The sequence below is a fragment of the Brassica napus genome, chromosome C2 (genome assembly GCF_020379485.1).
Source record: "Brassica napus cultivar Da-Ae chromosome C2, Da-Ae, whole genome shotgun sequence".
Lineage (NCBI taxonomy): Eukaryota > Viridiplantae > Streptophyta > Magnoliopsida > Brassicales > Brassicaceae > Brassica > Brassica napus.
The window spans coordinates 20,937,069-20,963,385 of NC_063445.1; the positions used below are offsets into that span (position 1 = coordinate 20,937,069).

Below are 26,317 nucleotides of genomic sequence, written 5' to 3' on the forward strand. Positions count from 1 at the left end.
TTAAAAATTTAGACTACATACAATGATTGTTGCTAAAAAAAAAAAGACTACATACAATGATTATGTGTATTCAACGGTTTAATCGATATAACAAAAGTACTGAAAAATAAACAATGATATGAAATAAACATAGTTAAAAACATTTCACCATATTATAAGACAATAAAAATTCACCATATTAAATAAACAAAAGATAAAAACCAACACAACATATTATTTCATTATTAGTTTCCAAAATCAGCATTTTATTTCATCATAATTAATACTGGTTATTTTATGATAAAATATTTTCATATTTAATGATAATTTTCATATTTTACAAACAGAGGATACAAATCTGATTTATTTAATTTGGACATATTAACATATTGTAAATATTCTGGGAAATAAATCTTAACAATAGCTCTATTAACACTTAAAATTTTATTAGTTACATTTTCGACAAGAACAAAATTTATTCAGCTTTTATTTATTTAATTTAATTTTTATTTAAAATGATTAATGATATATGATCACAAGAACAAACATAAAAAGAAAAGTATATAAAATCAAAATGATGAGATATGATATTTAATTTTAGTAAACAAAACCAATATAAAGTATCTTATATATTAAAACAGAAGTCACAACATTGATTCATGTATTATTTTTTAAAAAATGGACATAATGGACTATTGACATATTCCAAAAAATTCATGTTACATTTAATATATAATCTTATCATTTAAATTTTGGGTCTACCAGAAATTTTAATTGGGCTACAATAATTAGATTTAAAGAATAGATGATCCATTGAATTTATAGATAGTATAAATTAAATAGATATAATTTTATGTTGTAATATTATACCTCCATATGTTAAATATTTAAATATTTGTCGATGTTAACTTTTAAAATTATAAAGATTTTTTTTAAAATAACAAAAATCATATTATCTAACAATGATTAATCTTTACTACCTTAAACCAATGAAAACAAATTTTAAACTATATGGTTTATTTTAAAAATTAAACAAAAACTAAATGTTTAATTATTTACTCGATAATATAAATCTATGAAGCGAAAAGTTTAATTTTTTAAAAACTTTCTAAATTTGTGATATGTTACAATATCTTTGAATATGACAATAAAACAATATTTTACCAATCTTTACATATATAGTTACGATTTTAATAATGAAATAATAATACGAAAAATATATATATATAAGAAGATACAAATACATGTGAAAGCTTAAAACAATCTATTCAATGAAAAAAATATACCGTAAACTTATTATGTTTTAAAAATTGATAGACACATATATTATAATATATATCAATTTAGAATTGAAAACAAAATATTTAAATAAAAATAAATGAAAACAAATACTATACCTCCATATGTGAAATATTTAAATATTTGTCGATGTTATTTAAAATTATAAAGATTTTTTTTTAAATAACTAAAATTATATTATCTAACAATGATTAATATTTGCTACCTTAAACCAATGAAAACAAATTTTAAACTATATAGTTTATTTTAAAAATTAAACAAAAACTAAATGTTTAATTATTTACTCGATAATATAAATCTATGAAGCGAAAATTTTAATTTCTTAAAAACTTTCTAAATTTGTGAAATGTTACAATATCTTTGAATATGACAATAAATCAATATTTTGCTAATATTTATATATATAGTTACGATTTTAATAATGAAATAATGATCCGAAAATATATATATAGAAGAAGATACAAATACATGTAAAAGTTTAAAACAATTTATTCAATGAAAAAATATACCGTATACTTATTATGTTTTAAAAATTGATAGACACATATATATTATAATATATACTTTTAAAATTATAAAGATTTTTGTAAAATAAAAAAAAACCATATTATCTAACAATGATTAATCTTTACTACCTTAAACCAATGAAAAAAATAAACTATATAGTTTATTTTAAAAATTAAACAAAAACTAAATGTTTAATTATTTACTCGATAATATAAATCTATGAAGCGAAAATTTTAATTTTTAAAAAACTTTCTAAATTTGTGAAATGTTACAATATCTTTGAATATGAAAATAAAACAATATTTTACTAATCTTTATATATATATAGTTATGATTTTAATAATGAAATAATAATCCGAAAATATATATATAGAAGAAGATACAAATACATGTGAAAGTTTAAAACAATCTATTCAATTAAAAAATATACCGTAAAATTATTATGTTTTAAAAATTGATAGACACATATATTATAATATATACCAATTTAAAATTGAAAACAAAATAATTAAATAAAAATAAATGAAAACAAATATTATACCTCCATACGTTAAATATTTAAATATTTGTCGATGTTAGCTTTTAAAATTATAAAGATTTTTTTAAAATAACAAAAATCATATTATCTAACAATGATTAATCTTTACAACCTTAAACCAATGAAAAAAAAATTTGAACTATATAGTTTATTTTAAAAATTAAACAAAAACTAAATGTTTAATTATTTACTCGATAATATAAATCTATGAAGCGAAAAGTTTATTTTTTTATAAACTTTCTAAATTTGTGAAATGTTACAATATCTTTGAATATGACAATAAAACAATATTTTACTAATCTTTATATATATAGTTACGATTTTAATAATGAAATAATAATTCGAAAATATATATATAGAAGATACAACCTGGATCGGCTCAGAAGCAGATGCGGGGGAAGATTGTTCGAACTAAAGACCTGATATATGCTGGTAAGCAAGGGACAACAAAAAAAACTTCGGTTAGGAAGTTATGACGTCTCTCTTTGCATGGAATATGCGTGGATTCAACTTACCACACAAGCATAGAGCACTTAAAGCCTGGTTGCAAGTGGAGAAGCCTTCTTTTGGGTGCCTAGTAGAGACGAGAGTGCAGGAGTCTAATCATCAGTGGTGCATGAGTGCTGCCATGCCAGGTTGGAAATCCCTCACGAACTACAACTACCATCCCTTGGGCAGGATTTGGGTCTGCTGGTCAGATCAAGTTATTGTCACGCAACTGCATATGAGCGCATAGGTAATCACGTGTGCAATCCAGGTGCCAAGTACTAGAGAGCAATTTGTATGTTCTGCTGTCTATGCATACAACACTGCAGTGGATCGGATTCGATTATGGGAAGAGCTGAGAGGAGCAAAAGCTGCTTATGATCATCTGAACCTCCCTTGGATATTGATAGGAGACTTCAACGAAACTTTGGCCTCTTCCGAGCACTCTCGCACCATGGATTATCGCAGAGATATGTCTGGCATGAGACACTTCCAGGAAGCAATGACAGATTGCTCTGTCATGGATTTACCCTTTACTGGTGCATTGTTTACGTGGTGGAACAATCGAGTTGCGGATCCTATTGGCAAGAAGTTGGACAGAGCGTTGGTTAATCAGAGTTGGCTAAGTCGTTACCCACTCTCTTCGGCACAATTTGATGTTGGCGGAATATCGGATCACGCAAGGTGCTTGGTTCGCACAGCAGGAGTTACAAATGATGCTAGGAAACCATTTCGGTTTTTTAACTTTCTGGCTGAGCACAAGGATTTCTTGCCGACGGTTCAGAGAGTCTGGGACTCGACTCAAGCTCTCTACCCCTCCAGGACAGCACTCTCCCTTTTCCATAGGAAGCTGAAGCTTCTTAAGCAACCGCTTCGGGAGCTGAACAAGACACACTATGGAAACTTGCCAGCCCGCACTAAGCAAGCTTATAATGAGCTTTGTGAATGTCAAAACAGAGTATTACATGATCCATTGCCTGACAACGTTGCAAGGGCAGCTGAGGCAGCAGAGAGATGGAATGTTTTGGCTCGTATTGAGGAAATATTCTACAGGCAGAAGTCATGTGTCCGATGGCTTACGGCAGGAGATCAGAATACAACGTTTTTCCACAATATGGTTCAGATGAGAATAGCTAAAAACATGATCATGAGTTTAGTGACAGCGCAGGGAGAAGTGCTCACAACATTGTCAGATATTAAAAAAGAAGCAGTTTCTCATTTTCAATCGTTTCTGCAAGGACAAGATCCGACTACTGAGGACATTACTGTTGATGCTCTACAAGATCTGCTAACATATAGGTGCTCTCAGGACGATTCAGCTTGTTTAGTTCGGCCGGTCACTGCTGCAGAAATACAGCAAGCGCTCCGCTCTCTCCCAAATGATAAAGTTTCTGGGCCTGACGGTTTCACCAAAGAATTTTTTATTGCAGCGTGGCCTGTCATTGGAAGGGACTTCATCGTGGCGATCCAGTCTTTCTTCATATTCTGGTTTATGCCTACAAGAGTGAATGCCACTATACTCTCCTTGATACCTAAGACAATTACTGCTCAGACTATGAAGGATTACCGGCCCATCGCGTGCTGCAATCTTCTCTACAAGGTGATCTCTAAAGTCTTAGCCAATAGACTGAAGATAATTTTCCCTGCAGCAGTTGAAGCTAATCAGTGTGCATTTATCACTGAGCGTTTACTTCTGGAAAACGTCTTACTCGCTTCTGAGCTTGTTACTGGTTATCATAAGACCACAAACAAAGAGAAATGTGCCATCAAGTTCGATATCTCGAAGGCTTTTGATACAGTCAAGTGGTCTTTCATCACATCAGTTTTACAAGCAATGGGACTGCCTCCTCAGTTTATTCAGTGGATCAGACTATGTATATCTACAACTGCGTTCTCAGTGGCAGTGAATGGGAGTCTGGAGGGGTTTTTCACCAGTGCTAGAGGCATTCATCAAGGATGCTCCCTCTCGCCATATCTGTATGTTATCCTTAACGACGTCCTATCAAAATTGCTCAACAAAGCCGCAGAAGCAGGAGAGTTTGCCTATCATCCTCAGTGTCAAGGCATCAAGCTAACACATCTGAGTTTCGCTGACGATATTTTGGTATTCACCAATAGTACATCAGAGTCGCTATTGGGTATTATGGAAGTCATGCGTCGGTTTGCAGCCATGTCTGGTTTACATATTAACGCAGCGAAGTCATCGATCTATGTGACATGGAGGAACATAGCTGAGCTTTTAGCGACAACGGCATCCTTGAGCATTGGAGTAGGCACGCTCCCTATTCGGTACTTAGGCATGCCTCTTACTACGAAAACACTTACTAGCCATGACTATGAGCCTCTCATTGACAAAATCCGAAGTAGAATGTTGTGTTGGTCCAACAGAGCTCTCTCGTTTGCAGGAAGGCTTCAGCTGATTCAGTCTGTCATTACTATCATGGTTAACTTCTGGAGCTCAGCTTTTATTCTTCCAGCTAAGTGTTTGGATACCATTGAAAGCATGTGTAGCGCGTTTCTCTGGTCCGGATCCTCTACCCAAACACATAAGGCCAAGGTTAGCTGGGAGGATCTCTGCGCACCTAAGGATGAAGGTGGACTGGGAGTGAGAAAGTTCAGAGATACAGCAAAAGCATTTGCTCTAAAGCTTATATGGAGATTATTTACTCAACCGTCATCTCTATGGGTCAGCTGGGTAAATCACTATTTGCTTAAGTATAACTCCTTTTGGGATGTACGGGATGAATCAAAGGGGTCTTGGATATGGAGGAAACTACTGAAGTTAAGAGATTTGGCTTATGACTTTCTTAGGGTTGACATTAAAGATGGCAAGACATGTCACTTCTGGTTCGACGACTGGTTGGGAAAGGGCAGACTCATCAATGTTACAGGTCCGGCTGGTACCACCAATCTGGGAGTAATGTGACATGCTAAGGTTTATGATGCAGTGGCAGGTAATGAGTGGAACATTAGAGGAGGGAGGAGCCGGCGGTTCCACGAACTCTATGATAGTATCTTAGCGCTTGCGCCTCCGGCCCCTGACAAAGGAAAAGATATTATAATGTGGAAGCATGGCGATGATGACTACAGGCCAACGTTCTCAGCCGCTAGGACGTGGGATCAACTCAGAATTAAGAAAAGCAAAGTGGAGTGGTGCAGAGTGGTCTGGTTCGCGCAAGGGGTGCCTCGCTTTTCTTTTATAACCTGGTTAGCCATACGGAACAGACTGTCGACAGGTGATCGTATGCGGGCTTGGGGTATTGTGCAAGGGTGCGTGTTGTGTGAAGAGAGAGACGAAACAAGAGATCATCTCTTCTTCGCTTGTCCATATTCATATACGATATGGGAGCCTCTTGCACGACCGCTTATTGGGAGAAACATCAATCCGGATTGGCAATGGACGGTGAATCGCTTGCAGCGAATGGGAGGGAAGAGTCTCGACACGATCCTTGCAAAGATGTTGTTCCAAACTGTAGTGTATCACATCTAGAGGGAGAGAAATGCAAGGCGCCACCAGCAGAGTTGGAAGTCTACGGATCAACTAAGCAGACTCATAGACAAAGTAGTCAGAAACCGAATCAGTTCATTGAGATATAAACCGCAACACAAACTGGAGGGGCTACTAACAAGATGGTTCGAAGTTACACTTTAGGATTCATTGTGCACTGATGCTATTTTTACAGCATTGAGCATTTGTGCATAATATTCTTTTGATAGATCAAGAAATTTGAAATTTCATCAAAAAAAAAAGTTTAAAACAATCTATTCAATGAAAAACATATACTGTAAACTTATTATGTTTTAAAAATGGATAGACACATATATTATAATATATACCAATTTAGAATTGAAAACAAAATACTTATATAAAAATAAATGAAAACAAAAACTCGCGCGGTTGCGCGGATCGAGATCTAGTAAAATTTAAATTTGTACCAAAAATGGAAAAAGTAATATCAAGTATCAAAATGTAAGAAAATAAGATGTTGAATTATCAACCACTTTAGATATTATTATATGTTGTGTCTAACCTACAAATCGAGTTTGAGATTTTACTTTAAATTTGACAAAAAAAAAGATTGTACTATATTCATCTATAAAACAGATATAGAAGACAATAATTTTTTTTTTTTTGTGCGACAGACAATAAATATTACTCCCTCCGTTTCTTAATGATACACTTTTTAGAAAAAATATTTGTTTCACAAAGATGTATTTTTTTGTATTTTCTATGAAAAAATGTAAACTTCAAGAAAATTAATTGGCTTTATTGAATTACTATTGGTTAAAAATTATTGAAAATTGAAAATTACAGAAAATGATACATTTATTATGGTAGTTTAATGTGTTTTCTTAATATGTGTGAAAATATTAAAAAATCTATCTTTGTGGAACGGAGGGAGTATATAGCACTATTTATGCGTGTAAGCTAACCCTTGTGGACAATTGGCCATGTCCTCCTCACCAATAATTGCATAGCCATAACCAAACGTCACCGTTTAGCCGATTGCATACAGACAAAACCACACCGTTTAGCAACTATCTCCATTACGGTTACGCAATAACTTCCCCAAAAGTCAACGACTTTCCAAATGGGCTCCGCCGGAAAACCCGCCGAAGACATCTCAACCGACCCGGAATCAGGACCGGAGACTTCTCTCCTCCACGGAGGAGGATCAACCCCCAAATCCCCACCCGACTCCTTCCACTTAGCCTACATCATCTACTTCACCCTCGGCGTCGGCTTTCTCCTCCCATGGAACGCCTTCATCACCGCCGTCGACTACTTCTCCTACCTCTACCCCTCCACCGCCGTCGATCGCATCTTCGCCGTCGTCTACATGCTCGTCGGGCTCTTCTGCCTCCTCGTGATCATCGTCTTCTACGCGCACAAGAGCCTCGCTAGCTTCAGGATCAACCTCGGCCTCGTGCTCTTCGCAATCTCATTGCTCGTGATCCCTGTCTTGGATCTCGTCTACGTCAAGGGGCGAGTCGGTTTATACGTTGGGTTCGATATCACCTCCGTCGCCGTTGGGCTCTCCGGTGTCGCTGACGCGCTTATGCAGGGAGGGTTGATCGGTGTGGCTGGTGAGATGCCTGAGAGGTATACGCAGGCTGTCATCGCCGGAACTGCTGGCTCCGGTAAGAAAGTTTCAACCTTTATTGGATGTTGTTAGATTGTTGACTTAAAGGTTTGATTTTTAGGGTTCTTGTGTCTCTGTTGAGGATCTTGACTAAAAAAGTTTCAACCTTTAATAGAAAGTCTCAACCTTTACTGTTAGATTCTTAGTTTAGAAAGGTTTGATTTTTTTTAGGTGTTCTTGTGTCTCTGTTGAGGATCTTGATTAAGAAAGTTTCAACCTTTACTGTTAGATTGTTAATTTAGAAAGGTTTGATTTTTTTTTCTTTTTAGGTGTGCTTGTGTCTCTGTTGAGGATCTTGACTAAAGCTGTGTATCCTCAAGATCCTGATGGGTTGAGAAAAAGCGCGAATCTTTACTTTGCTGTGGGGATTGTTGTTATGGTGATCTGTGCTGTGTCTTACAACTTAGCTCACAAGCTTCCTGTGATCAAGTTCCATGAAGAGCGTAAGGCTCAATCACTCAAAGAGAGTCAGGAGAACGGTTCCTTGACGGGACCAATGTGGAGGAAGACGCTCTGGCAGATCGTGACGAGGATCAAGTCTCACGGCTTCGGGATCGTGCTTATATACATTGTGACGCTGTCTATATTCCCTGGCTACATCACCGAGGATGTTCATTCTGATCTTCTCGGAGATTGGTTCCCTGTCCTGCTCATTGCAGCTTTCAATGTCTTTGACTTGGTTGGGAAGTCGTTGACTGCTGTTTACATGTTTACGGATGAGAAGATTGCGGTCGGTGGGTGCATTGCTAGGCTGTTGTTTTACCCTCTCTTCTGGGGTTGCTTGCACGGTCCGATGTTTCTGAGGACTGAGATACCTGTGGCGTTACTGACGTGTTTGTTGGGGCTTACTAATGGGTACTTGACTAGCGTGTTGATGATTCTGGTTCCAAAGTCAGTTCCATTGAAGCACTCTGAGACGGCAGGTATTGTCAGTGTGCTGTTCTTGGTTATTGGTTTGGCGTCTGGGTCTGTCTTGGCTTGGTTCTGGGTTATCTGATTCTACCAATGCTTTAGTTTGGTATCTGTATTTGTATTCTTTAAAGCTTCAAGAAACTAAGCTTCATTAAATTGTGAATCGTTTGTTTTTTTTTTTACTTCAGTAAAAACTCTTATTGTACCTTCTTTTACACCAAGAACACATTAGACTTTAAGCTGAAAGCTGACAAAAGTATAAGTGTAATGAAGGTTGAAGGATTCTTGAGTTTGATCCTAAGCTTTCTAGTGATCCTAAACTCCATAAACCAGTTTGCAGCTTCGTTCTCAATCTCCTTTGCCAGCCTTGTTGTGTTGCCTATTCCACCACAAAACCGGGATATGGTTCTGATGATTTGATGATCTCAATGTTTTCCCTTCACTCTGCCTCTTTGATCTGCTTTTCTACTGATCAATAGAATTTATACTCGATTTCATGAAGGATGGTGGAAGACTCTTCGTTTCTGACTCTCAGTTCCTGTGTTTATACCCTTCTCTGCTTCAATGGATGGTGATTGCAGATATGGTTTGTGCCATCTGTTGGTGAAATTCTCAAAGCAAGCCGCAGGGCAATCAGGTTTTGGTGATTTGCTCAGGGTTAGCAAATGTCCTGTCCCAAGAAAACCACATGTTTCAGTTCCAGTAGCCTCTCACAATGCTCGAAGGGCAGTCTTCTGAGCTGACCAAGCTGCATCTTGTTGCGTAGAATGTCGTCGTCTTGGTCCGAGTGAAGTGTGTCGTAGAGTGAGTGAGATGAGTCCGAGACTTTGAGGAGGAACAACCCTTTTTGGGGGACAAATTCTTCTCCGTCGGTGAGCTGTAACATTGATTCAGAAGAGAAGCAAAGAAGTGGGATTGATCAAGAAGTGTTGAATCACTTGATGAACTTCGGTGAGGTGAGATGATCTTAAGGAGGCAAACGGTAAAAAGAAGAGAAAGAGATAAACAGAGAATGGCTTTTTGGAACGTTGTAACGGTCGTTTGATGCTATAGGTTTTTTGTTTCTATTTGAGTTGTATGATTGAAATCATCAATGAACGTTTTTGGGTTTACACAGACAATGAATGCGACGGTGAGTAAAGGTCATTGGAGGGGTGATTAGCTTAGAGTTACGTCAATTTGATGAGTAATTAGCCAGTTTGAAGAACCAGATTGTGACAAAGAATCTTAATAGTGTTAAGCTTATACTTTTGGTGGTTGACTGTTACAAATTAGTGTAACTGGTAACTGTGATGAGATTCAAAGAATAAAACACATGCGTCAAATTACAAGAAAGTCCAACCCTTTCAATAGATTTCTTTTTAAGTAAAACTCTAGCAAAAAAAATGAGTAGTTTAATTTCAAGGCAGAGTTGTTTAAGTAATGGGAATCATCAGACTGAAGATGACAATAGTATAAAAAAACAGAACAAAGAAGCCCTTTGAAGAAATGTTAATCTTAAAACCTTTGGGGGGAAAAAACTGCAAATTATGCCACCGGTGATGAAACAAGTTTCTTGGAATCTGACAAGTAAGAACTTGCAGGGCCATGTTATAGTGTCGTTCCGAATCCTGCAAATACACACCAAAATGCATACACATTGATTAGTCAACGTGCAAATTGACATGAATCACCACATAAGGTTCTAACAATGGATCACTAAAGAAGAACAACTTATTCCAAATTTATTGATAAAACATGATGCAAATAGAAACAAGGGTCCCAACACTTGATATGGCAGATCCTTTATTAAAACCCAATACCCAATTCATCAAATGAGACTAAATTTTTATGGAATCCGCTTCGTTTCTAAAGAAAAGATGCAAACTTTCCTCGTTTCCAGTCAAGAACATCATCATCAGACTAAGAAGACAAGTAAGTAAGAATACCTTCAGATAAGCAACCCCAGCTTTGATTGCTAAGAGACAGCAACGAAGTGAGTAAAGCTGAAGCAGTAACGCTATGTAAAGGTATAAGCGAAACCCCTGCACTCAGTTCCACAGGGACCCTGAACAACACACCACACACAAACCAACCCCAATTAATTTATACATTTCATACACAAAACCTAATTCCTCCGCTTCTAGTGTAAATTCACCTAAAAGATAAAAGTTTTTATACACTCAGTTATAAGGTTCTTGAAGCTAACCTGGAGGATGTGAGCCTGCCAAGTGGGGAGCGAGATGAAGTCGATGATGGTCCATTCGCGAAAGAGAAGCCTGCTGATTTTCCGACATTCGGACCAGAAGACGCAGCTGTTGAACGACCGAAGAGTGCTTTTCCTGATAGCTTAAGGGCCCTTCTCACGCCGTTGGCCGCCATGTTTCAACTCTCCCTTTGCTCACCCCTCTCCTCGGCGACGTTTTGTGATTTTACTTACGAATGTGCGGGGGGGGGGGGGGGGGGTTTTAATACCCGGGTCGGGTTGGATCCATCACAAAGCCTAATTTGGCCCATACTTCAAACCAGCCAAACTGGTCCATTATTACTCAAAACCAGACCGCTTTGGAAACAATCCGGTCAGAATGGTTCAACCGGTTAATCATCTGGTCTTCTCTAATTTGAGTCTCTTTTTTCAATTTCAGGGAGTCTTGTTTTATTTCAAGAACAAGATATATGCCGGTTGCAACGCAACGGGTTTTGTTTGATGTTTTAATTTAATAAAAACCATAAAATAATAAATCATTTTATCATAGTTTTATGATTATTTTTGGCATATTGTTTGAGATTTATTTTACAATTAAAATATGTTTTCACACATAAGTTCAAGTTAGTATTTGTATTTTATAATCGTGGTGCATAGATTAATTGTGTAAATTTTGTACTTAGGATTTGAGAAAATACTATACATAAACGTTTAAACTGAACACAACCCGAAATAAGAAACTGAATGAAAAATAAATAAATAGAAATAAAAGTCAAATACACCAATCGAGTCAATGACAACATTATACATGTTCTTATGCACTAATTTAATGTTTTATTTAAATAAATCTTTAAATTTTTATTTTGTTAGGATTTTTTTAGAAAAAGAAAAACATTCTATTTTATAAATATAATTTTTTATTAAAAATTAAAATATAATGTTAAATACTCTTTTACAATTTTGTTTAAGATTTTAGAAAATGAAAATTACTGTCATATAACCTATTAAAATTACATTCTCTTTAGAATTTCAGAAGAAAAAAAATTGCTATCACATAATTATTTTTTGTTATTAATAAATAATTTTAAAATTACTATTTTTACAATTCGTATCAATACTAATTTTACACTTCTTTTGTTAATTAAATAATTTTTTGTATCATGTCATCATCAAATACTCTCTTAAAAATATTATCAAAGAAATTTTTACAATTCTCTTTTGGTTAGGACTTAAAAATATGATACAAATTTCTTTTGTTTAGGATTTTTTTTTATAAAAAAGGAAAACAACTATCAAATATTCTTTTAGAGTTTTTTAGGATTTTAGAAAAGGAAATTAATATTACATAATATTTTACAGTTATATTTTGTCTAGGAATTTTAAAAATAAATTTCTATCAAATAATTATTTCCAGTTTATATTAACTATTTTTAAAAGTCTCCATTTTCAAAATTCGTTTTTTTCAATATCACAAATAATTTACAATTTTTCTTGATGTATATACAATTGTAGTGACTCTTTGATAGTGAAGTGTACAATTGTTCATGAGAGACCATCTTGCTTCTGTTGGTGTGAGACTTATTTTAGGAATAAGAATCCGTAGATTATTGATTTCGGTTAGGATTTCTGCTTTAGTAATTATGTTGTCTAGGCTGGTTATTAGTAAAATTGTTCCATTGCAAATTTCTTTTCGTAGATTTAAATTCCTTAATAACATGATTGGAACATCTATTTTGAGATCAAGTTCGTGATTTGGAATCTCTGAAAATTTTAATGTATTTAAAAATCCGTGGGATATAGAATATGCTGATTTGTAACTTTTTGTTTCATTACCAATACTATCAGAACTCAAATATTCCTTTTGCCCACCGTGTAAGCAAATTAACATATAGTTATTCATGTTACCAACTGTTTCATTCCTTATTCTTTGGAGTAAGCATTGCTTTTTCGATAAGATAATTCTTGTCTTTAAAAGTGAATTGGAAATCATGATATATAGACGTTGTAATGCATTCAATATGAGCTTCATTGTTTTGCAAGAGCAATTTGTTGTCTATTTCAGAAGATAAATTATGTGAACATCAGTTTAGATGTGAAAGGACATGGAGAAACACTCACATAAATAGAAAAGTTGATTATTCATAAATAAATTGATATTCATTGACTTAACTACAACAGTATAACCAATTTAATATTGTCGATAAGAACAAACACATATAAGCATAATAGTCACATTAACTTTTGTACAACAGCATAACTGCATAACATCTATTTGGCTATATGTACAAACGCCAAAGTATAATTGTGGCAATAACTAACGTACAACTGCATGACAATTATGGCAAAAAATCAACATCAGTTTAAGAAGAAGAAAAAACATGTGAAGATCAGGAAACCTAGTTATTTCGTCAACATGTGACAAAAAAAAAAGAACACGCAAAGATATGAAAAAACATGCAGAAAAACTCACCTACTATTTTTCTTCTACTCTTATTATGTTTGGTGACAAAATATGGGAGAGCTTAATCAGAAATATAGATGTGAGTAATTGTAGTTTTTTTTTTGGTTTCTGATTTTTAAACAGAAAATTAAATATTCTACAATTTTTTTTTTGTGTAGGATTTGAAGAAAGGAAAGTTACTTAAACACTCTTTTACAATTTTCCTATGTTTACAATTTTAGAAAAGGACAATTACTATCAAATAATTTTATAGTTATCATTTTTTTAGGATTTTAGAAAAGGAATTATAGTATTAAATAAATTATTTTACAAATACTTTTTGTTTAGAATTAAGTAAAAAAAAACAAATTTAGTAAAAAATACTATCAAGTAATTTTTAAACTTACCTTTAAAAAAAATCGTTTTTATTATCTTATCTTATATATTTATTAACCTTGAGATATTTTAATATACGTCACAATTTTAAAAGCAAAATTACTGTCATATTTTACAATGATGACAAAAAATCATATTTTACAATACTGACAAAAAAAATCATATTTTACGATTATCTTTTATTTAGAATTTTAGAAAAAGGAAATTAATATTATCTTTATAGGATTTGTAAAAAGGAAATTTTCTAGAAACAGCTACTATTAAAAAACTTTGGAAATTAATTCTTACTATTAAATAATTTTGAAGATTCGTTTTTATTATCTTAGCATATATCTATATTTAATCATGAGAGATTTTAACACATGTCGATATATTAAAAGGAAAATCACTCTCATATAATTATTTGCTTAATATTTTTAAAAGAGAAATTATTATTAAATAATATATATAATTATTTTTTTACAAATCGTTTTTTTGTTATTATCTAATTATATATTTTTTAATTAAAAGATAGTTTAACACATGTCACAATCTTAAATATATAATTTCCAAATGTCACAATCGTGTTAATTAGCAACTTTTAAGAACCAAGCTTTATATAATAAGATTGGAACAGAAAATTATTTTTTTAAATGGATGACTTTTGTACATGGTGTGGCATAGTAGAGTCGCTTCACAGTATGTAACATTGCAAGGTTTAGTCTTCACAACCTCGAGACCTGGTTTCAGACAATGACTAGTGGAAGCGTAGAGATTTGAAAGAAGCACAGATAGAGAGAAGTAGATTTTTTCTATTAAGACTTGTGATGATGCTGAGAAGTTTTTTCATACACACAGATTCATAATCCCATATTATGGGTCTTTCTTGATTGAAATTAAAAAAGATTCAAATGTTGTTCATAGTTTTATTGTTTACATCTTTTCCAAACAGAAGCAGCAAAAGTTGAAAGTTTGAAACAAGAAAAGAAGTTGAGACCAGAATCAACATATGAGAAAGAAGAAAAATATGAGTCAAAGCTTTTTGTGAGAAGAAAACATCAAAGAGTATATGTTCAAGAGAAGGCATAAGCAGGAGTGGTCTTGAAATCGAGCTCCCAGAGATCAAATGTGCCTTTCACGAAATTGTAGTGAGCTCCTCTTATTGCAAGTGTGTTCTTCACTACTGCAGCTCTCACAAATGGGTACGAAAGCAAGTTCCCAAGCGACACATTCACAGCTTCCTGCAATGAGACAGAGATATGATAAAACATTAATAACAGATCAATCATTGTTTGTGTCATTGTACACTTTTAAAATTTGTTGTGTTACCTTCTCACACTTGTTACATTGATCGTCGTAGCTTAGGTCTTGATTTTCTTCTTTGATCTTGTTCCTTGCTGGTGCACCTATCTTCACCCAGTTCTCTATGAAGTCACTGCCATATTAAAAAAAAAAAAATCCACAAGAACATTATACTAATCCTTTCTCTTTTGCAATTATTTCGATGGGCCAAGTCAAATATAGTTTTTAGTTACCTCTGAGTTGGTGCAGCATCATCTTCAATGGACATGAGTCCCTTAATACCACCACAACAGCTATGGCCTATCACCACAATGTTCTCCACCTGCCCAAAAATGATCATTAAAGAACTGTTTGATTGTGATTAAAAATAGTTGCAACATGATGCATTTAGACCCATTTCCACATTATCCAAAATGATTCATCTTTATATTTTTTAATAAAAGATAATTAGTGGAATGAAATTCCTAGTGGCAAAAAGAAAAAGGTTTGGTGAATGCAATGGGGACAAATGCTACAGTGCTGTGACTAGACATTAACTTTTAGTTAGGGCCATGTGCAAGAACGCATCACACGACTTTTCAAAACCAAAGTTTGGCATAATCGAAGAGAGCTAAAACTTTGTTATGATAGCTGATTAGAAGATAAGCAAGTTTCCTTATTTATTAATTAAACTCTGTGAGTGCCTATCATTGTGGCTTTATATACCTTGAGATGTACAACTGCGTATTCAACGGCGGCACCAACTCCGGAATGTCTCTTCTGAAATAATATCAACAAAGCTTTTAGCGGTTAGTTAGTTTTGATCTCGGACGAAAGTCTTTTGAAATGGTTATGTTTTGTTTATGAACCTGGTCGAAAGGTGGAACCATGTTAGCAATGTTTCTGACGACAAAGGCCTCACCAGGTTGGAAATTCAAAATGTGAGATGGACAAACTCGAGAATCCGAACAAGCGAATACCAGAAACTGCAACAACAAAAAAAAAAGATTCAAAGTTTTCAATAAATAAATACTCGATTGTTTCAATATCAAGAAAGTGGTCTGTTCTTGATTTTTGATTATTCATAAAGTCAACAAACATCACAGTTGCATTAAAAAAAGCTTTCATATACCTTTTATTCCATCTCAATTATTGATCCTTTCAAAAATATATATTAGTATTAATTATAAAAACCAGTCCAAACCAGAAATCTTATACTACTAGTATCTATTACAACTTTGGCCGTGATCCTCTTACATAAACCTAATTTTGACTCCGACAAAGTTATTAATCAAACTTTAACACACTAGTTATTAATAGATATAAGTCAAAACCCATCAAACCAAGACGAGTAAATGAGAACACATTGAGAAAGACGTTAAAGTTAAAACCTTTGGGCTCTGACCCTTGGCGAGATCACTGAATAGAGCATCATTCTTCCTGTTAAGAAAAAAAAACAAGAACATTTATATATTTCATTAAAAACTAATTGGATCTCACTTTTTAATTCTTACAACGAAACCCACTAATTGAATCACTGTAACTTTTAATAAGTAACTTTTATTAGCACTATCCGATGATTGATGTGGAAACTTAAAAGGGCCCCAAAAATAAAACCGTAACACACGGGGGAAATACGTATAATAAAGGTAAGATTTTACGTCATTAACCAATGGAGTTGCTTTATCAAAAGTTAGTGAAACCGAACAAACAAAAAATCAATTAATTATTTTATTTTAGTAAACAAAAATATACTATAAAAAAAGACTCACAAGTATTTTTCGGTTTTGAAGTGGGTGAAACCGGATTTGATTCGTTCAACGGCGTCGTTGTTGGAGGAATCAAGCTCCTTGAGCTCCTGCGTCAACACTTTGATCTTCTCCGCGGCGACGTTCCCCAGATCTGTTTTCTTACTGCCCCAAAAGAAAAGAAGATTAAATAACGCGTAAATAGGGGTAAAAAGGGAAATAAAGTAAAAGCGTGATCGACGGTTAGGATCAGTCGTACGCGTACGGAATCCTAAATGTCGGGGGCTCATGGCCAAATAAAACACACACACAACAGAGATATCAAAAGACCTTTTTTCCGATTCAACATCAAACTTTTTGCAATTTCAGAAATTTAATCAAACGATGATGGATTCATGTAAACAAAAGTAGTTTGATCGGGGGAAGGCGAATATGCCGACAGTTTTTTTTTTCAATGTAATGATTGTTTCTGTCCTTTGAAGCAGAGGAGAGAGAATGTCTCGTTGGTCGTACCTGAGAAGATCATTAAGTCCTTTGATGGCGGCTTCGTAAGATTCCGTGGCCATTTCGTCTCCTTCCTATTTTTAAAAACAATCGGTTTAAATTCCAAAAAAACTTTAAGATCATACGATCAATTTATAACAAAGGAGTTGATTAAACGATGAGTATGAGCTTTGGGATCTGAGGAAATACAATGATACTACTACCTCAAGGTTCAAAAGCAGAGTGGATGATTTTATTAAAAGAAAAGTTGTTATTGAGGAATGTGAAATCACTTAAGGCTGAGAGATTATGAGAACAGGTATTTATAGAGTGAGAGAGAGAGAGAGAGAGAGAGATCTATATTTTGCCCCTTTGGCTCAAGTCTTACATTTTCTTTAACTTTGTTTTCTTTACACGCGGTATTAAAATAAATAAAACTCCACAAAAATGGGAAAGACAAATCATTTTTAAAAAATTAAGGATAAGTGTGGGGGCCAAATGGTGATTTATGAATAATGTAGGGTTTTTGTGAACATGCCGAATTTAATGAGTTTCTCTATATTCTCTGTAGTTAATCATTATATGTTCGAGCATCTATCCATTTCTTCCTCCTCATGTTCCTATTCCATTTGGGGTATGGGTAAAAAAATAGTATTACGTGACAAGCTTTTCCTTCCTATCCAGGAATCGATTAAATAATTTTAACATTATTGATTACTTACCAAAATAAACACATCATTTTTGTGTGGTTTACATTTTTCAATATATTAAAACACCAGTTAGAAGTTGTCACGCAGCCAACACATCAAAATTGAATAGAAATCAATTGTCTTAAAGCGTTGATAGCAAAAGTTAGGCAAAAGTCTTCAGAGTCTCAAACAATCGATCGGACCCTAAAACTGATTTCGAGTCGCAGTAAAACAGAAGTAGACGCAGTTACGCAGGGAACAAAAAAATGGAAGCAAATGATAAAGTTTTTTTACTTTCCTATATTGTTAAAAGCAAATGGTCTTCGTCTTTTCCGAGGGGCGGTGGACGATGCCCATTTGAAGATAAAGTCAACGAAGGCAAGCCTATGGGCTAACGCGTAATGATTTAAAAGGTTTAACCGCACTCGCCAGCTGACAATCACAGGTCAGCATTTTGCATTGTTATTGTTATTTCATGGTCAATTTCGTCACCGTATAGTGGGTACACTGTGTAAACTAATACCATCACTATTAAAATAGCTCTATATACATATATATATAAACAAATGGCTTCACGAGTTAGTCCGACCCTTTGTTAATTAAACAAAAATACAAAATGTAGCTCTTAAGATAGCACAAGAGCCTCTAAGCATGTAGTTTCTTTCTTATAAACATATAAACAGTATTCATATTTTCTGTGTTACTTGAAAGTGTGTTTGATCGGACTTACGGGAGAGGTCTCTGCACAGCAGAACGTGAAACATTTGCCGAATGTGGGAGCCATTAAGTAATTTGTTTCTGCTTCTCCAAGGCTCCAAGGCTCCAAGGCTCCAAGGCCCAAGCAATCTGCCCAAATACGTATTGATTTTAGTATTATTTATCTAGATTTGAATATTATAGAGATAACGTCCCATTGTATTATTGACTACATTATTGATCACTGATCACGTCGGCATTCATTTTTTTTCTGTTCATAGCAGATTTATATGTTACTATATTTGAATTGAAAATATGCCATAGTCGAAGCTCGGATATTAAAATAGATAGATGGTCCATAACTGAATGGTTCTCGACTCTTTAGATTCATATATATATATATATAATGTATACCATATTTGCAAGCTTTTCTTGGCCTAACATGCTAAAGAACAGCAAGCTGGCTTTTCATTAGGACCGAAGGGTCCATATATAAGGTGATAAGATTAAGAGGAAGAAACGAGATACCAAATGGTTAGGGATGAAGGAGGACTTGGTATTCCTCTTTGTTGGCCAATTGATAGCTCCTCGAAATCCTCTACGGGTGATGACGATAATGCAGAAAATTTTGGGAACTGAAATAAAAATTCCGCGAAAAGAAAACGAAATTTATATATTTTATTTGGATATGGGTTTGGATTTCAATGTTTTAGGGAATAATGACGACCGTACGAGCAATGCAAGGGATAGAGAAAGCGAAAGCGAAAGGTGAGTGAAGCAGGCCTTCTTCTTCTTCTTCTTCTTCCAATTATTTTATTTTTATTAAGTTTTTATTTAATTTTAGAATTTATAGAAGTTTTATCTAGTAAAATCATGATTAAATATTTTATTTCTGTTAGGTTTTATCTAGTAAAAATCACAACTAAAAATAATATCTGCAAATAATTAATATTCCAACTGTTTCATAAAAATTATTATTTAGATATATTTCATGCGGACTAAAAAAACAATAAAATATATTAATGTATCCTTATTTATTATACAATTGTTTAATTGAAAATAATTTAACTAACAATCTATTGGTTATTTAAAAGGATGATAAAGATATTTTATATGAAAATTTTACATTAAAAATGTAGAATGACATTTTTTTGAAACAAAATAAAAAACTAGAGTGACATTATTTATGAAATATAGGAAGTAATAGAAGATAATCTCATAAGATTTTCCTTTTTTTTTTTTTTTTTCTACTAATCATTCCAATATAAAATAAATATGTAAATGATTTTCAAAATTGAAATTAACTTATTTGACAAAAAGAAAACATGTAAAATCAAAATTTATATTTACAAAAAAATCTATAAATTCTAAATTATTTAAGTTTTTTATTCAAACTGTGTCTTATTTATTTATTCACTGACTTAAAATATGTGAACAATAATCAGTTTTGTGTCATTCTTACAAGTTTCATCTATGATAAAATTTCAGTTGTTATTATTAGTTTTTGTTTTTGTTTTGAGTCAACAAGTTGTTATTGAAGACATGACACCCTAAAAACTAATGATATATTAAATGTTCACACAAGCTAATGTCTTAACACTTGGTTTTCATTAAGTTCAGTTTGAAAAGTTTTGGTATACGAACACTTTCATTGAAAGTATCTTGTGATTTAAAAAAAAAACAATGAAATATAAATGTTAAATATAAATTATTATGTTGTATATCTCAAACTCATGAGAACCTATTTAAGAAATCTAATATTAATATTCTTCTATGCATACGTTTAAATTTGAGTTGCAACCATTTAACCGAGGGTGCTCTAACATACATATGGATTAAACTTAGCTTAAAGTGGGCCGAGGAAAGTGGTCAAATTATTGGGCTTGATGGGTCCATCATCTACAATAATACAAACCATCGATTTCTTTTTTTTTTTTTTTTTGACACAAACTATCGATTTCTTATAATGGTGTTTGTCAGCCTGGAGCCAGGAGTCCTTCATTCATGAGGGTGGTTCGATTTAACCAAGGCTGCATTACTAATACGGAAAGACCTCTTAATTAAAGGCATTTACCTCTAGTATTGGGTTTGTTTTCGAAGCCCCAATGGGCCTCTAAACATATAAGGTATAGTTTTGCAGACATGGGAGACGCATATCTAGAGTTTGGAGTGTTTAGTGTGATGTGTTGTCACTATCAAAGTATCAATCAATGGATTTGGTTGTACTTGGATGTTTTTGGTCATTAAGCGATTGTAGGTAAACTAGAATGTGATACGAATATACGAAACAGTTTAAATAACTTTTTTGCTTAGAGAAAAAGGGTTATTATAATAGTATTAAGACATGGTTAGATTTTTAACTATATACGAAATCAAAGTTTTGTCAGAGCAACAAGAAGCTGATGATCAGTAAGGATGAACATTCCTTGTAAGACCACTGACATTGGTGAAGAACCCGACATGTTTGTACGGAAGATACGATCTCCGTTTCCCTTCTTCTCGTATCGCTCTGTTCCTCATGTACAGCCTCTCGTGTGCCGACTTCGTTTTCATCTTCTTCGCCTTCTCCGCTCTCTTCACGCGGCTCGGTTTCGCCGCCGTCGTAGAAGGAGACGACTGCGACGAAGAACCGTTGCTAAGAAACACAAACGCGTCTTTACCGTCGCTTTTGCTTCTCAGGACAAGATCTCTAAACCTCCAAAGCTTCGAGAATCCCGTTGAGTTACTTTTCCGACAAGTCTTCGGCGAAGCTTCCTCCACCGTTCTACCTGACCACGAGCAATAAGGACCGATCGGCTCAGATTCTTCCGCCGCGGTGGTGGTGGTGGTGCCTTCCTCTCTTTCCACGAAGACCTTCTTGAGAGGAGAACGGAGAGATTCATTAGCCTCCGGTTCGAAGAGGAGATTCCGGTTAAAGAAAGGGTAAACCGGTCGGATCTGACCGCCTTCGAAAGCTTCATCCGCCGTTATCGGTGAGTTCTCTCCGTTTACACTAGCGAACGAGAACTCGTCGCCTTCTCCTTCGTCATCATCATTAGAGTCTTCTTCCTTCTCTGTAACACCGACCTTGAGTTTGGAGCTGAAGTCGTCGTTTAACTTCCCGTAAAGCTCGGCGAATCTTTCTTTTCCGACGAACCTCGCTGCCGGAGACGAAGGAGAAACAACTTGCATCTTCTTTTTTTTTTTATCAAATAGAGCAAAACAGATACAACACACAAAACTTCTCTCTTTTCTATGAAAAAAAAACAAAAAACAATCTGAAATAGAGAGAGAGAGAGGTGGTCTTGTTTGATAAAAATAGAGGAAGATCCTTTGCTCTCTCTTTTTATATATGGACCGGATATTTTAAGTATCTTCTATTTTTATTTTCCTATTTTTATTTATTTATTTGTGATAAACTTGTTAAAAAAACTTTAAAATAATTGCCAAACATCGTTGTTGAGGTTACACTATAAATTACTGAAATTAATTCTCGTCCATATCTATCTAACAAAAAACAAATATAAATAAGTCAATATAGTATTTTTTTTGTTGACTGGATTTGGATTCTAGAACAAACAAATATTGAACGTCATCTTAGCATTGACCTTGAATACACCATTACAAACCAAACTACAGTTGATCCAATTTAGAAAAGTCATGAATAGTTCACCCAAAAAAGCCATGAATAAAAAGAATTTTTGAAAATCAACTAGTTATAAATCCCTTTATGAAAACACAAGACATAAATGATTGGCAGCTCTGTTATTGGTTTTTAGCTATAAAAAAATCTCAACAGTCTCAAAAGACTTTAATTCCTCCATTCAAATCACAAAATATGTATTACAAAGTTATTTCACCAATTGACCAAACAAAAACCAAAAGAATGTGAAACCGCGTGATGGGAAAGGAACATGAATACATGTTCGAGAAGCAAAACAGGACTTGTTCAATGGCGCTGACACGATTCTTGACGTGGAAGATGGCTTGAGGTTCACGTGTTGACCTTGTTGATAAACAGACGATAATTATCGAGAAGCTCACTTGGCTTTTCTTGTGTTAAGGGCCGGTTCGCATTTGGTGAACGGTATTAGCAATGTAAGGCGTGGATCTATTCAGCTCGGGTCGTGGACTCATGGTTTAAAAGTTTATAGTTCTTTTCTTTTTTTACTTTTGGTTGATAACGAAAGCTACAACTTTCTAAGCCGCTTCTAGTTTCTCAAATTGGTATCAGATAATTATATATCTTTGTTATTGGTAGACCAAAAAAAATATCTTTGTTATTGTGAGATTTCGTATGCGTTGGGTTTAGGTGGGTCCAATAGTTTTGTGGACTATAGATAAAAGTTTTGATAATATGTGGTTTATGATATATCTAGTACTCATCTTGAAAACGTACAATACATCACTTTCTTTTACATAAATTCAAGAGAAATAATAACTTTATTCGATATGTTATAGGAAACTTTTCACAAAACAAAGAACAAGACTATCTTATTAATTTATCTTTTTATCATTTACAAAACATTTCTTCAATTTGGTTGAATTTGGTCTGACACAAGTCGGTCCGACTTTTTATCACCGTTTCAAATACTATCCTTCGATTATGTTCTACATGTGTTGTATCATTAAGTGTCCACGTACGAACAAATGAAGAGTTATGAGAATGAAGTGGCAAGTGTTGAGCTGTGTATCGCTCCATTTATTGTGTGCTATAAATGAAAATTGGTCGCTGCTGGCTCGCATAGGTGGCTCACCAACACAGACTCAATCACTATACTAGTGTATCAAAATAAAGTAAATGAAAATACTAGTATTATAATATTGTATCAATGTTTAAGGGTAATGTCACGCATTATCGCCGGAGAAATGTTTCGTAATCGGTTACAAGGGACATTTTTTCAGGTAATGATGTGATAATAACTTGGTCGTATAAAGTGTAAGATTTACCTATAAGTTAGAAAACATTAATCAGTATCTCTTGTGAACCACAACAAAAATTTGCATTTCTCTATTTTACGGTATTATCAATAACTGAAGTGAATTAATTTCACCGCGTGAAATAATTATGGATGAGATAAAAATTTCACATAAATGAACAAACGAGTATGATTACTTAGCAGTTGACGTATGTATAGACTAGTTTACAAGTAAATTCGTCTTGCATTATAAAAACGGGGAAAATAGTTACAAAAAGAACAATATTCAAAAGTTTCTTTAAATAAAGACTTGGAGAAAGTTCTCAGCAGTGGAGGAGAACGTTTGAGCTCAAATTTAGAAAGTATTACTTTTTTTTTTGTCAACAGAAAGTATTACTTAATGATCGAGAAGATAGGTAGATTGTGGACGTCGAGGAAATGATGTCCAAATCATCTGAATTAAAAACCAAAAATATATATTAACGCGTTTAGTGTTGTCTCAAGTAATGATGCTAAATTGCTGATAATATATACACAACAAATAAAATTTTTGAATATAAAATTACTAATCAAAGTTCAAGTTCCATTAATCACAATATTCTTATAGGATCTATCAGTCAGATCCTAATTAAAATGGGTTGATATAGTTCCTAGATATTAAGCCATTAAGACATTTCATTTTCTTGAATAGACCTCATATCTTATTATTTTTTACTTTATGTTTAATTAAATAGTAATACATCATCATATTATGAATTTAACAGTTAATCTTATCCAAAATTAGAATGTCTTAATAGAGAAGAGCTGTGTCCCACACATGTGCCTTTCAATAAGTCCATAACCCGACAGGAAGATCGTGTACAATAATTTGTTTTGTATGCATTTGGTTGAATTGAAACAATATATCACTTTCGCACCCAAAACCGCCGCAAAAGCTAACATGTTTTCGACCAAATTGTTTAAAGACCTTTTGGAATTTTTCTTTGCGGTGTTGTTCGTCGCATTTGTACTGCCCGTTGTTTTGCTGATGGGAGATCACAACTATTCTACCGAACCATTTATTTTCTTAATTAGACTTTGATGCAATTAGTTGACATCTTAGTAGCTCAATAGAATTTAGGAGATTATTGAATTTGTTATTATGTCAACAGAAATCTGGCAAACCTCACTTTTAAGGATAGTTTATCCTCCACTAATGAATAAAATGTTCAAAAAGAAAGACACCAATCTACATGACTAAAAGAACTGCAACTACATAAGCTGAACGGAGAAAATAAAACAAGCAAATATAATGTGGGTTGCTGTTTATATGGCAATCAATTGAAGAACTTCTGATAGTTCAGGTATAAACCAAAGATGTCTCTTGAAAACCAACATGAAGTTTAATAATTGCTGAAAATGCGACATCTAAATATGACTTGTGTGAATATATATAATTTATTCCAAATTTCCAATCTTCATACTATATTATTTTAAGGTTTGAGTTCTTTATGCAGCTTTATATGGACATATCACAAGAAGTTAGTATCAATTACTATTCTCAATGGTTGTGTCAATCATGAGAGAATTTTTTTTTGTGAGAAATGGATACAACAAAGGAAATGAAGCATAAGAATGTCATACAATTAATTTGTATATCCACATTCAGAAATCAATGTTGCTGTGATGGGTAAATATGATTAGTACTAAATTTTATATTAGAAGAATGATTTAGTACGGTTACCGTCATGTAACCACAATCTAAGTAGGTTAGGGTTTGAAATATATATGAGGTTTTGAAGTAAATGAGATAGATTGTACCAAGCTAAGAAATATGTCATGACATATATATTTAGACATGTAAGGCTCAAAAGAGCTTACATGATAATTGACCAAGACACGTGTGAGATGTCCGTTGCATAATCCTATTTTGTATCATACTGTTTTCTTGTGCTATGAAATATATGATTTGATTTTGATCATGTAATGTATTCATATAATACATGTCTAGAGGGAGCATCCACCCAACTTTCCACAAAGGAACACGTTGTTTTCAACGATTAAGTTTTAACGTTATACCATACTGAAAGTAGTCATAGACACTCAGCAGATACGAGCACTTTCAGGCAATGAAACCCGTTCTTCCAGCTGTTTTATATATTAATAAATTTCGGCCACAAAATTTATAAAATATTGATGAGGATCGAGGTCAACTGTAAGTCGTACATGCTTGATCAAGTAGATTTGCACCAACTATGCATACATTACATCTTAGTTTTGTCTAATCTTGTATTACAAAGACATAGAAGAATCTCAAGTATTCTGATCTCCTTCCTTCGTCATAAGCTGTTTCTAGCTATAGACACTCTTTTTTGCTTCTTTTCAGCTGAAATAGCCTCAGATGATGAGAATGCAGTAAGCGTTTGTTATAATTGTTTGTTTGTTATAAAACATTTACCTTGAACTTGATGTAATGGTTACACTATAAATTAGTACTGCTTAATTCTTGTCCATACCTAATCTAACAAAACAAATATAAATAAGTCAATATAGTATTTTTGTGTTGACTGGATTTGGATTATAGAACAAACAAAAATTGAACGTCATCTTAGATCTTGAATACACCATTACAAACCAAACTACAGTTGATCCAATTTAGAAAAGTCATGAATAGTTCA

General features: G+C 33.6%; 4 protein-coding genes across 7 annotated transcripts; 1 reads left to right on the forward strand and 3 right to left on the reverse strand.

The window, feature by feature from the left end:
• The first annotated feature begins 7,246 nt into the window (after nucleotides 1-7,246).
• Nucleotides 7,247-9,074, forward strand: LOC106406554 (equilibrative nucleotide transporter 1-like). The gene is made up of 2 exons (XM_013847247.3): nucleotides 7,247-7,951; nucleotides 8,223-9,074. The coding sequence occupies exons 1-2, from the start codon at nucleotides 7,402-7,404 to the stop codon at nucleotides 8,948-8,950; spliced, it is 1,278 nt and encodes a 425-aa protein (XP_013702701.1). The 5' UTR covers nucleotides 7,247-7,401; the 3' UTR covers nucleotides 8,951-9,074.
• Nucleotides 9,075-10,142: 1,068 nt separating this feature from the next.
• Nucleotides 10,143-11,287, reverse strand: LOC106404610 (protein NUCLEAR FUSION DEFECTIVE 6, mitochondrial). The gene is made up of 3 exons (XM_013845319.3): nucleotides 11,054-11,287; nucleotides 10,794-10,912; nucleotides 10,143-10,475 (listed from the first exon to the last, which is right to left on the reverse strand). The coding sequence occupies exons 1-3, from the start codon at nucleotides 11,224-11,226 to the stop codon at nucleotides 10,456-10,458; spliced, it is 312 nt and encodes a 103-aa protein (XP_013700773.1). The 5' UTR covers nucleotides 11,227-11,287; the 3' UTR covers nucleotides 10,143-10,455.
• A 3,437-nt stretch (nucleotides 11,288-14,724) lies between these two features.
• Nucleotides 14,725-19,474, reverse strand: LOC106394675 (beta carbonic anhydrase 4). 4 transcript variants are annotated; one of them, XM_022696115.2, is made up of 10 exons: nucleotides 19,291-19,474; nucleotides 18,797-18,912; nucleotides 17,408-17,472; nucleotides 16,919-17,059; nucleotides 16,538-16,586; nucleotides 16,016-16,132; nucleotides 15,873-15,926; nucleotides 15,401-15,489; nucleotides 15,195-15,300; nucleotides 14,725-15,106 (listed from the first exon to the last, which is right to left on the reverse strand). In XM_022696115.2, exons 2-10 carry the CDS (start codon nucleotides 18,848-18,850, stop codon nucleotides 14,939-14,941), a joined length of 843 nt encoding a protein of 280 aa, XP_022551836.1. In that variant the 5' UTR covers nucleotides 18,851-18,912; nucleotides 19,291-19,474; the 3' UTR covers nucleotides 14,725-14,938.
• Nucleotides 19,475-21,032: 1,558 nt separating this feature from the next.
• LOC106406488 lies at nucleotides 21,033-22,179 on the reverse strand. Its single transcript, XM_013847166.3, has one exon. The coding sequence runs from the start codon at nucleotides 21,931-21,933 to the stop codon at nucleotides 21,169-21,171; it is 765 nt and encodes a 254-aa protein (XP_013702620.1). The 5' UTR covers nucleotides 21,934-22,179; the 3' UTR covers nucleotides 21,033-21,168.
• Between the last annotated feature and the right edge of the window lie 4,138 nt (nucleotides 22,180-26,317).

Coding starts and splice junctions, on each gene's coding strand:
- LOC106404610 (XM_013845319.3), bottom strand. CDS start 11,226: ATGGCGGCCAACGGCGTGAGAAGGGCCCTTAAGCTATCAGGAAAAGCA. Junction 10,913..11,053: donor GGCAGGCTCACATCCTCCAG/GTTAGCTTCAAG, acceptor TGTGTTGTTCAG/GGTCCCTGTGGAACTGAGTG. Junction 10,476..10,793: donor CTGGGGTTGCTTATCTGAAG/GTATTCTTACTT, acceptor GTGTATTTGCAG/GATTCGGAACGACACTATAA.
- LOC106406488 (XM_013847166.3), bottom strand. CDS start 21,933: ATGCAAGTTGTTTCTCCTTCGTCTCCGGCAGCGAGGTTCGTCGGAAAA.
- LOC106406554 (XM_013847247.3), top strand. CDS start 7,402: ATGGGCTCCGCCGGAAAACCCGCCGAAGACATCTCAACCGACCCGGAA. Junction 7,952..8,222: donor CGCCGGAACTGCTGGCTCCG/GTAAGAAAGTTT, acceptor TTTTCTTTTTAG/GTGTGCTTGTGTCTCTGTTG.
- LOC106394675 (XM_022696115.2), bottom strand. CDS start 18,850: ATGGCTCCCACATTCGGCAAATGTTTCACGTTCTGCTGTGCAGAGACC. Junction 17,473..18,796: donor GCTGTGCAGAGACCTCTCCC/GTAAGTCCGATC, acceptor TTTTAAAAATAG/GAAGGAGACGAAATGGCCAC. Junction 15,927..16,015: donor TGGTTCCACCTTTCGACCAG/GTTCATAAACAA, acceptor ATATTATTTCAG/AAGAGACATTCCGGAGTTGG.